The sequence below is a fragment of the Carex rostrata genome, chromosome 13 (assembly GCF_964058835.1).
Source record: "Carex rostrata chromosome 13, lpCarRost1.2, whole genome shotgun sequence".
Taxonomy (NCBI): Eukaryota; Viridiplantae; Streptophyta; class Magnoliopsida; order Poales; family Cyperaceae; genus Carex; species Carex rostrata.
The window spans coordinates 271,375-283,632 of NC_135930.1; the positions used below are offsets into that span (position 1 = coordinate 271,375).

Here is a 12,258-nt window from a genome sequence, read left to right on the forward strand (position 1 = left end):
AACGATAGGCCTGAGGAGAGTAGAAACGCCAATGTCAGGCATGGAAGCATGGGCACTGGTACAACCAGAGTTGGTTTCTTTCTGAACAGGTTCTAAAAGCATGTCATCACAGTCAGGCAATTCCTCCTGAAAAAAAGAAATAATAATTTACAAGTACAAATTGTAACTCAAACCAAACTCACCTAAAATAATACTTCATCAGGCATAGCATGGTAAATCATGTGAAACATCTGTAGCTGTTTTATGTCTTCTTGTGCTCTTTTCATTTCTTTTCCTTTTTTTGGACAAATTCGACCAGACAAGTCAAACTTACCAGTCAACACTACAATAGTACGTGATAAGTGGTAACTTGTACGAGACAATAAGTTATTTACCAGGTTGATTGGAGTTTCTTCAGCCAGAAAAGAGGTGGTGTTGGTGTTTAATTGCTTGGAAATCCTAACTTCATGGGACACTGAACTAGCACCAGCGTATTTTAAAGGAGCAGCTTCAGTCTCTTGTTGCATTGAAAACTTAGCAACTGCAGAATTAGATCCGCTAGCTGAACTAGCATTTGCAGAGCACATTCTGCTCTGACTTCCTACAGGTTCATCATGTTGTTGTACCCTATTAGGTGGCTCCCCCTAAAACAAGAAAGAATACCTGACCAAATTAGTTCTCAAGGAAGAAAAGTAAAGCAAGAGCAATGCTTGGTTCACACCAGGCATCCCACATTACTTCTATATTTTGCTCAAAACAGCCAAGTGAGAACCTAGAATTGGATCTTATTAGTCAACTGTACAAAACATACACAAAAGAAACCACCATGATACCCAAGCTCAGTGACGGTTTTACCCTCAAATGTTAGCTTAGGTTAGCAACACGCATCAGTCCCTCAGAGGCATATAACAAGCATGAACACACCAAGTCAGCTTACAGAAAGGTTAAGAATAAAGAGTTATTGCATACCATATCAGTTATTGCCCCGAGGTCTCCTACAGTTGGTTGACCATGGTCAGGTGTCTCTAAAACATTCTCCTGAGAAGAACTAACACCACAATTTATGGCTCTTGTACCACAAACCCAATCGAACTTCTCAAATACAAACCCTGAAATAGGCAAAGGGGTTTTACTGAAGTCAAAAGACTCCCCCAGTTCACCTGATTTTACCATTTTGAACCATTCTTCCTTCCTCAATTTTTCTGAAGCCAATGCTTCCTTTTGCAAGAGTCTTAGTCTCCTGTGCTGGCACACCATGTGCTCATTAAAAGCATTGAATTTCTGTATTGTTTTCTCCAGAAGCACGTTCGACTTCTTGTCAGATGTTTTGATAGCGTGCTTATTCTTGACCACTGACTCATGAGCCTTCCACTGGCAATTAAATTCCCTCTCAGCATGCATTTGCAGATTAACACGTTCACTTTTTTGCAGGGCACGCAATTCGTTTTCTCTTCTAGAACAAATCCTTTCAATCTTATGTTCCAGAGACTTATTTTCTTGTGGCACCACATGCTCTTGCTGGGCATTTGGTGAAATAGCGATTGGGACATCGCAGTAACCGAGTCTGGGAATTCTCTTTCCTATCTCTAAACGGTGAAGAAACTGTTTCCATAGCCCATTCAGTGAGGAACCTTTGTAGCTTGAGACAACTTCCAGCGGTTCTCTTAAATAAGACTGGAGGGGAAAAAAAATAGTGAAGGGTAATTGCCACTCTCTATGTATAAAGCAAGCAGAAATAAGAACAATTTAATTATTTTTAACCTTAGGAATGATGAAAGGTGCTAGCATTGCCCTGTGACTCTTCAATACATGATTAAAAAACATGTTGGCCACATTATTCAAGATATATATATCAGGAACAGAGGATGCATCTCCCGGTTCAAGGACAGAAAGCAATTTCACGTACTGTGAAGGATAATCCTACAAAATAACAACATTTGAATATTAATCTGTATGTATCCCTTTGCATAAGACAATCACTTATCATGACGAAGGGCACTCTAACAAAACTATCTATTTAATGCACCTTTAGATGGGTTTTAGTATAAGCATCTTAAAATCAGAAGAAAGAGTTTTTATTTGCTCTAGGTGGGTTGACATATTCACATTATCACATTATCACTTTTTTGTGATTAACCACGATTAACAGCCTGTTGAGGCAAAGCAAAACAAAAACTCAGTAGTGATATTTCTTATCTAGGATCCTAAAATAACTGCCTACTACCTTATGATCCTGCTTTGTTGATATGCCCTTTTTCTTGACAAGAAGTGACATATAAATGGAGAAATAAAATATACAAAACTGATTGCAACACAAAGAAATTGAGATAAGATAGATCTGTACCGGGATGCCTAACATCTCATATGACCTTAACAGCCTGGGTATCAATAAAAAGTGAATGGTTCTAATTCCATCTTTCGATGCAATTATATGGTTGGATCTTTCTGCACTGACAATATGATTCTTTATTGTAGCAATTGAAATATCAGCACTTGTTGGAACATCTGCAAATTGAAGTTTACAACTATTTAGTGTAACAAAATGCTATTTTAAATACTAAAAAGAAATAGTTAAAAAAAGTGAGCAAAACCAAGAAGAAAAAAGTCCCAGAACAATACCTGTCTCAATTGAACTTAAACTCGAGTTAGCTACTTCCATACTCAATGTCACCACAAGATCTTCACAAAAAGATTCCAATATTGCAGTGCTTGCAGGCTTTTCCAGAAAAATCTTCTTTTACATAACATCAAACCATGGGAAACAGAAAGATCCATAACATCATTCGGGCTCTCTTTGCGCTTCCTTGGATTCACAACCGAAGACAAGTATTGACAACAATCTCCCTTATCTAGCACCTCTGAAAGTGCCCCCTCTTTTTCCCCAGCGAAAGGGACTTCTTGGCAAAAGCCATCAGCATCGGTTGGATATGCAATATATCTTGAAAATCTTTCTTTCAAGATAGAAATATCAGGAACAGAGTATGCATCTCCCGGTTCAAGAACAGAAAGCAATTTCACATACTGTGAAGGATCATCCTGCAAAATAACAACATTTGAATATTAATCTGTATGTATCCCTTTGCATAGGACAATCACTTATCATGGCAAAGGACGCTCTAACAAAGTTATCCATTTAATACACCTTTAGATGGCTATTTAGTATAAGCATCTTAAAATCAGCAGAAAGAATTTTTATTTGCTCTAGGTGGGTTGACATATTCGCATTATCACATTGGTCAACAATAACACCTTCCCAGCTGATCTGCTTTATGGCTTGAAAGCCCTGAAACAAAAAAGGGAAAAAAAAAAAAAAAAAAGACACTATAAATGAAAGAATTAACAATTCTAGGTCAATTCTAAGATCTGTGAACCAATAAAATTTGGATATCAAATATGACTACCAATAGTAATACATTTTGTACAGTGTTATATATTTTAAGGTTTCCATGCAGATCTGTATTTCCAGTCAGGTTGATGTTGGTATGTTATCATATGGTACTATTTGCTTTGTTGACATCTTTTGTTTTCCTTTTGTTCCATATGGTACTATTTGCTTTTCAGGTGAACGGATGAGGGTTAAGCTGATCCTAAATTGAGCAACCAAAGAAAAATTAGAATTAACAGAGGCAGTTTTGGGGTTTAATTACTCCCTCCCTGCCAGATTTAAATGAAATGAACCCATAATCCTTGATTATCTCTTCATTCCAAGATATAGTCTGGTTCCCAAAGCATGTCCTTTTTGTTTATTTTTATTCCCATGTTGATCCCTCCTTTTCTTTCAATTGGCCAAAACTGCTATTTTGGACAAACTAGTAACATAGCAATTAGTCCAAATTGTTGGAATTGACAAATAAAATTTAGTTCACCTGGATAGCATCAGGATGTGACAAAAAAACTTGAAATAGCAAATGACCATCTTGCCCCCAGAACTCCGTGACCTCAACTAAGAAGCTAGCGGATCTATTTGTATGCACCACGGTATGAACAGATGGTATCAATTGTCCTATCTTATCTTCCCACGAGGAGAGGGATTTCACTGTTGATAAAATCAGAAACGGCTGGGCAGTATGATTTACTATGGACTTAATAAAGAGAACGATTCTTCTCACTTTTTCCTGTGGAGAAAGAGAGAAATAGGTTGTTAGTGAGATCTAGGAGATCTTTTTTTTTTTTTTTTTTTTGAGAGACTTGGTAGTGGCTACCAAGCTTTACAAGGAAAGTAAATTAAGAGCAAAATAAACAACTTGCATGGGTCCAATGTTTGAGAGATCTAGGAGTTGATGTTAAATTTTGTTTAATAACTTAATTTCCATTTTCATTAAGAAGAAAAAAAATGAAAATTTCATATTAAAGTAGATGATCCGATGCACTATGAAGATCCATGACAGTGATCATTGCTTAAATCTCCAAAGCTAACAATGGCGAGCTTGAAGATGGACAATTATGATGGTCAGATATCAAGAGAGATTTAAAACAGTTGAGTGCCAGAGGTACCTCCTGGTCGATCAACACAGCATTCTGTGACTTGTGCCAGAACTGACGAAGTCGGTTAAGAGAATCTAAATAACCATCGTCCAAATCATGTGGCAACCCAATTGAGAGTGCTTCTAGTCTTACAAAGGGGCCTTTCTTAATCTAAAAATAAATCACAAAATTAAATAGAACTTCATTTATTTAAAATAACTTATCAGGACTACTAATATCACGCAAAAAAAAATTGGGTTCCAAGCATCTATCTGTCCAAACAAAATCTCAACCGTCCATTTAATAAATCTGAGCCATTCATCAAGATATATTTCAATCTCAGCTTTTAATTACTAATCTCGATTTTATGCATCTGTTTCATAGTATCAAACGTGTAGAAGTCAAAATTTAATTAAAAACATACCCGTTTCAATGCAACACATAATCTGAGCCATTATACTCGCCACATTATTTTCATTTCTCTTTCTTGGTTGCTGTGCGCATGACGCGCTTTCTTTCTCCGCTTCCCGACGCATATTGGAGCAATCTAAACTAACAATTAATTGGAGCAGTGGAGTAATGAGACACAGGAGAGAAGAGTGCGTATCCTCTAAGATATCTCAACTTTCACTACAACAATGTAGATACTTTTTGCGAGAGAAAAAGAAAATTTATGACGGTACTCCCTCGCGAAAAGTACCGTCGCAAAAAGAAAAAGCTGAAGAATGAGAGTAGTCCGTCGCAAAAAGTCACTTTTTTATCCTCGCGAAAGGTGTCTCATTCTTGTTGTGTTTTGCTGACCGACATGTCCAGTGCCTATTCGGTGATAGCGCGGGAGGCCTTTATTACTTTTGCTTTGAGATTCATGCAGAACTTATTTAAACGGTTCAAATTGTCAGTAAAGTCACGCAAAGTTTGAGATATCTCAGTGGATACGAATTCCAGGAGAGAAGGGGTCAGCCGGTCAGCTGTGTTATGCTCGTTCGCTTGTCTAGACCGAGTGTTTGTGAGCCGCGCACAAGAGTGAACACGGGCGTTTATGGGCCAAGAGTTCAGTCAAGAAGATGGAATTTCACTGGCTTGGGGGCCGAGAGCCGCACGCGCACTGAGCTGCCTGCCAAAATTTTCTGATTTTTCATTTCAATTTTTTTTTTCTTTTCTATTATTTGCTCAGATAAAATAAATATTAAAATCATTAAAATTTTGATTTAAAATTATAATTATATTAAAAATGTATTTGTACTTATTTTTAACTATTAATCCGTTTTTGCTTATAAAGATAAATTGGATGTGTTCTTACTAGCAGAGTATGTAAATTTTTTTTTAATTAATTAAATTATTTTGGTCAAGAATCAAATGTCTTGATTCCTAAGCCATTCTTGATGCATTTAATTAATTTGTTCGCAAGATATATATTTCATGAATGCTACATAAAAATTGTATTTAATTATTTGAGGATTTTTATTCATGTCATTAATAATTTTGAAGGGAGGAGGCAATTGGTACTCTTATTAAAAATATGTCATATAATACTTCATTAGTGTCATAGTAGAAAGATTTGATTTATTAGTTTGGAGTTATTAATAACTAATTATCTTCAATAAAATTAATTACTGACAATGAAGACAAATAATATATTATCAAGCTCTAAGACTATCGTTTGCTCTCATTATATACTAATATATTATGAAGAAATCAAATAAAAATTAATCACATACAAAGAAAGTGATCAAAATAATATTTCAATTTCCGTTGCAACGCACGGACACTTAACTAGTATTATATTATATATACATATATATACATATATTATATTATATATATACATATACATATATTATATTATATATACATATACATATATTATATTATATTAAATTTTCTTACGGTCATAAAAAACACGGCATGAAAAATGTTGATCTGGATTATTTGTAGCAGTCTTTCGAATAAATCAAATTATATAGTATTCCATCTATTTAAAAAAAAATTAATCTGATATGTAAATATATCCATCATGTTGAACGGTTTGGATCGACTGTTTAAACTTTAAAAATACAGAATGTAATCGATGTCACAAAAAAATAATGTAAGTGGATCCCTCTTCTCTCTCTATATATATCGATTAATGTACCTAAAAATATTAAGTGATTATATACGTGGTTCCAACAAAGGTGATAAGAACAATTAAATGTAGATCTAGTTCTTCTCTCTTGAATATAGTTCCGGATTAATTGACCGCTATTGATTCCACCAATTACTAGTTAATTAATCTACAGTTCAAAACATTTTTTAAATGAAAGAAAGACTGACCATGGCAAATTAAAATGCTATAGATACACAAAATATGGGAAAATTTTCGCTCAATAGTATCAAGTCCAAGAGGAGCACTCTCATTTCATTAGGGTGCAGATTTTAACAGCTACAAATTTAATGATTTGTGATGAGATAAATCTTTTTTATAGACCAAACCGTCCTTTATTTGAAAAGGAAATAATAAATTTGAATTTAAATCTTAAATTAACAAGTCATCTAACCTGCCAACATTAATTACAAAGTTATATGGATTCCAAAATTATATTCTAAATATATAAAATAACAGTAATTACCGAATATAATTCAAATAAAAAAAATTAAGAATAACCGCTATAATACATAAATGCATATATACTACCAATTTCATAGCATACAAGATCCGTAAAACTATAATACTATCAGTAAGTATTCATAAAGATTCATACATATTCAAACTATAAGTTAACAACTTAACAAACAAAACATAAAAGATAGAAAAACAAAATTAAATTAAAAACATACTATCTAAATAAAAATCACTACTCTTAAAAACACTATTTTAACAATATAAATTTAAATAGAATGTCCGATGCACAAATTATTATTATTCTAACAATATAACTAAAAATATAAAAATAAATAAATAAAATAAAAATTAAGCATAGTACGTAGCAATATTATTTTCAATGGTTATATTAAAGTCTTTGTTTTCATTCAACTTCTGACGTTTATGCTCAATTAGCGTTATTAAACTTTGGGTGAGAAATAACAACATTAATCATTATCCTTTCTCATTGAAGCTTTTTTTTGTTTTTAGAAATATCATGAGATATTATTTTTACTCAGTCTGGTACCTGAGGTGGTAAAAACTCGTAATTAATTAAGCGAAAATGGTCATAATTAAACATTTAGTAATGTCATGACCACACATATCGTAATTAAACGTAATTGGATACATTTGATTTGTTTAATTATATTTCTAACATTTAAGTTTATTTAAGAAAAAATATCAATGAAAAAAAAAGGAAAATTGTAAAAAAAATATATAATATTAAATATGTTCACGTGGTTACGTCACGTGCCATGTGTTGCACCACCTTTGGCTTTATTATACATGACGGAGGTGCAGCACCTCCGTCATGTATAATAAAGCCAAAGGTGGTGCAATCATAGTGATGTCACTGGGTGAGAATTAAGATGTTTTTTTCCTCCTTGAATCATTCATTTAATTAATTTATTTATTCTTTCTTTCAAAAATAAAAAATAATTATACGAGTCAACCTAATAAGCAAAATTAAACTAAATATTTCACCATACAGTCTTGCTAGACAAAAGGTATAATTCATGGGTTCTAATTAACTAATTAAAATTATTAATACCATGTTAATTAGATATGTTAAAAGGTTAATGTCCGAACTTTTCCTCTATACTAAAATCATTAATATCATGGGTTCTAGTATGAATTTAATTGATGTCAATAATATATAATTAATTTATCTCTAACAATAGCTGTTGTCAGATTTCCACAATTAATAATGTATAAATTTTTGTAAGCTTCCTGGAAGCTTCCCTCATTTAATTTGTAAATTTCCTGGAAGATCCGCAAAAAAAAAAATTAAGGAATTATAAGATGAATAGAACTCTTCATGCATGTAGTATATTTCAATCCTCCATTCATCTCTTATATATAATTTTTTTTTTTTTTTTTTTTGAGTAAAGGTTGGAGGTCAAGCCACCCAACTAATTAATACCTTTGTAATACAACAAATTATTTCTCTCTATCTCGGTTTTGAACCAATAACCTTCCATATAAAGATCATGTGTCTTTGCCAATATGAAGCCGCCTTACTCGTCTATACAGGACTCGTACGATTCCATGGAGCAGGTAATTTTAGTAATAATATTGTTCGAAAATAAGTACTGCAAGTAGACAGCCTTTGAAGATGCGGGAGCGATCGATGAAGGATCGAACCGAAATTATTTGATGGGCATTGTCTCTTTTGTTTTAAGTGTTGCACCAACAACTACAGTTGTTTAGTAGAGTTCGTTTCGACTATTAATTTATGAACAACTACAAGAACAAACAATATACCTTTCAATCCAAGGTAAAGAATGGTAATTAGAGGTGGCAAAATCCAACCTGACACGAAGGATCAATTTCATATTCGATCTGATCCACGCATATAGTCTTCAAATTGATATCGATTATTTTGATAATTATTTGAATTGTTCAAATCAAATATCAATTAATTTTAAAGACTAAGTTGTTCAAATCAGTGCACAATTTAAGCCTTGAAAACCTATTTTAGGAATATTTTCTGACAATAATCAGGACCACACTAGAAACATTTGCTGGCATTGAGACCAGCCTGAGAGCTCATGACCCAAAATTTTATGGGATTGAACGATCAGTCTTTTCATCTCCAGCATATATAATACATCATTACATTTGCTGATCTGATATCTCAATCATATTATTGTCAAAATTTAATAATTAATAAACAATGTGTAAATATATATTAAGCTGTCCTCCAAACTATGGAATTTAAAATAAGTTATTTTTCCTCAGAAGTTTCAACTTCTGACGTTTATGCTCAGTTAGCGTTATTAAACTTTGGGTGAGAAATAGCAATATTGATCATTATCCTTTCTCATTGAAGCTTTTTTGTTTTTAGAAATATCATGAGATATTATTTTACTTTTTAATTTCAATATAAATGTGAAAGTGTAACTTAGAAATGTCGAATTAGTGATTGAAATATATATATGAAAATGAAAAAAACGGAATTCTTGATTTCAGAATTTGAAAATATATTACATTGGCTGCAATTTTATGATATAAAATATGATGATAATTTTTAATTTTAACTATTTAGAAAAAATAAAAGATAACTGACAATTTTAAATTATTTCAAATAATGAAATTCGAGAAGTTGTAGATTAAAAAGGAAAGAGTAGAGGATGGAACTACAAATGAATCTAGAAGCCGTGGACTCCACTAGCATATTTGATCGATTTTTTTTTTCTTCGAAGGAGAATATTTTCTGAGATTCTTCAAAATTCTTATAATTAAATAAGTAATCAAGAAACATAAAATTGAGAATAACTAATCTTTACTCCAGTGCCGACGTAGAAACTCGTTTGTTTAAAATCTAAATAGATATTAAACATAGGATATGAAGCAGAGGATTGCGTCAATTTCTTTTGAAAATTGATTAAGGAATGGCTTATGATAAAGCTATTAGTTGGGGTTATTTGAAAGAAGCTCTTCATATTAGAGGATTTGACAGTAAGTAAACTGATTGGGTCATAAGATTACTGGTAAGGCGTCAAAATTGTGTCAATTTCGATGGCAACTCAAGTTCTTAATTTGAATGCAAGAGCAGCTCAAGACAAGGTCAATCATGTCTCCTAATTTGTTTGATATGAAAAATAGGATATGAAGCAGCAGTTGAGGGCCCCGCCCGCTGCGAGACCTTTTTTTTTAGGGGATGGCAGAAGCTGCCAACACCGCTGCGAGACCTTACCGTGATCAGATCCAAGTGCAATTGAAGAATTAATTGTGAGGGGGCTGTGAGAACATATAAGAGCAAACTTTTATTTTGATCACTTTCTTTAAATAATTTCTTCATTATGTGTTCATCAATAATAAAAGCAAATAATAACCTTAGAGCTTAATACTATATTAGAGCATCTCCAATGATGCAATTGATTTGCAATTGCAAATAGCTGTCATGGAGTAATTGAAATCAATTTCATTTCTTAATTGCAAAACTCCTGCATTAATGCAACTGCAAATCAATTATTTTCTACGCCACCTCAAGACCCCTTCCTTTCTCTGCGACCCGAGAGATTTAATAAAGCTAGTCTCCGCTCCACATCTGCACCCTTTCTCTCTCTCTCTCTCTACGATGTCCATCTTCACAAAAATAATCCAAAAAAAAAAAAAAAATTGCTTTGAAAAGCCCTTAACAAAAAGTAAAAGACCAGTTTTAATTCAAACAAGTCATAAAGAATGAAGGCTATAATTTATCAACCAAGAAATTGAAGAATGACTAAAAGTAAATAAGCTTCAAAAAGGGTAAAATAAGTCACAGTTTGAAGCTGATGTAATACTCAAGTAAAAAGAATCAAAAGATATTCACCCTTCTTTTTATCATATTTTCTTCTAGAGGTTCTCATCATGAGTTATGCCACCAATAGCATTATTGTCAAAATTGGAGCTTTAAAAAAAAAAGGAATTCAGTCAAAAACATATCACTATATGCGCTGTTCAAAAATGTATATTTGAGCAATAATTAACGTGTTGATTAATTCGGTAAAATTTATAATTCTTGTGAATGCAAAAAAAAATTATAATTTGTGAATCAGATATGTTAATAAAATATTTATTATTTTACAATAGAGACAACATATTAAATATTAATATTTTATTAAATTTTAAAATACAAATTTTATGAATAATATAATTAGATTAATAGAGTGTTGTTTTCACAATTCATAAAAATACCAAAATTATTCGAACAAGTGAAGAAAAACTAATAATATGAGTATAAAACAAATGGTATTAAAAAAACGAGGAGGGTTAAAATGCACCATTCATTTTGTGCTCCTAACGTGCACTCTCACCTCATATCTTCATTTTCAAAGTTTAAATAGTCGATTCGAATCTTCCAACGTGTTCTCCATATTAAAATGTGATTGGAGACCAAATTTTACATTTTTTGAAATTTTTTTTACTATTTTTTCAGAATTTTTGAAAATCATCACTTTGCTAAATTTTTTATTATTATTTAGCTTAATAAAAAATTCTGAAAAAATAGTAATTTTTTTTCAAAAAATGTAAAATTTGGTCTCCAAGCACATTTTAATATGAAGAACACGTTGGAAGGTTCAAATTGACTATTTAAACTTTGAAAATGAAGATATGAGGTGAGGGTGCACGTTAGGAGCACAAAAGGAATGATGCATTTTAACCCTCCTCTAAAAAAACATTGTTATTATGCTTTTTAACAAAACTACTGTTACCTTTGACCAATATTATTCAATAATTTAGTTGTTTATTATCTAATTGATTGATATGCTCAAAATAAAAGGCCGGGGAAACAAATTATAACTGTGCAAAGAAAAAAAAATGGACATGTATTGATAAAAACAAATTAGTAACTTTACAACAAAAAAGTTGTTAAAAACTGTGAATGTAAAAGTGCAACTTTATTTATGAAATTTAGATGTTATAAGTCTAGACTTACATAATAGTTATTGATAACTTGTAGCATAATAGTTTATGTTTTAATGTGAATGAGACATTTTCACATGTAAAAATAATAATTAGATAAAATTGGAAAGGATAAATACGTTTTTTATACAATATTTTTCAAAATATTTTTAATTCAATATGTATATTAGTTGTATAGATGCCGATTTCCACGGGCTGGGTATATTTAAAATTCCAGCGCCGAACTGGATATTTTTATTAAAATTATTTTTTTTTGGGTAAAAATAAAAATCACGGTATAGATG

General features: G+C 31.9%; 1 protein-coding gene across 1 annotated transcript; it reads right to left on the reverse strand.

Annotated features, from left to right (window-relative positions):
- Positions 1-912: 912 nt before the first annotated feature.
- LOC144564381 (uncharacterized) lies at positions 913-5,250 on the reverse strand. The gene is made up of 9 exons (XM_078313980.1): positions 5,245-5,250; positions 4,474-4,614; positions 3,846-4,094; positions 3,122-3,262; positions 2,758-3,015; positions 2,599-2,710; positions 2,324-2,484; positions 1,741-1,899; positions 913-1,653 (listed from the first exon to the last, which is right to left on the reverse strand). Exons 1-9 carry the CDS (start codon positions 5,248-5,250, stop codon positions 913-915), a joined length of 1,968 nt encoding a protein of 655 aa, XP_078170106.1.
- Between the last annotated feature and the right edge of the window lie 7,008 nt (positions 5,251-12,258).

Bases quoted from the DNA above. Each gene is read 5' to 3' on its own strand.
- LOC144564381 (XM_078313980.1), bottom strand. The intron at 3,263-3,845 runs GTGAACTAAATT...TTTTTGTTTCAG, and splicing joins CACATCCTGATGCTATCCAG to GGCTTTCAAGCCATAAAGCA. The intron at 3,016-3,121 runs GTGTATTAAATG...GTTATTTTGCAG, and splicing joins TACTAAATAGCCATCTAAAG to GATGATCCTTCACAGTATGT.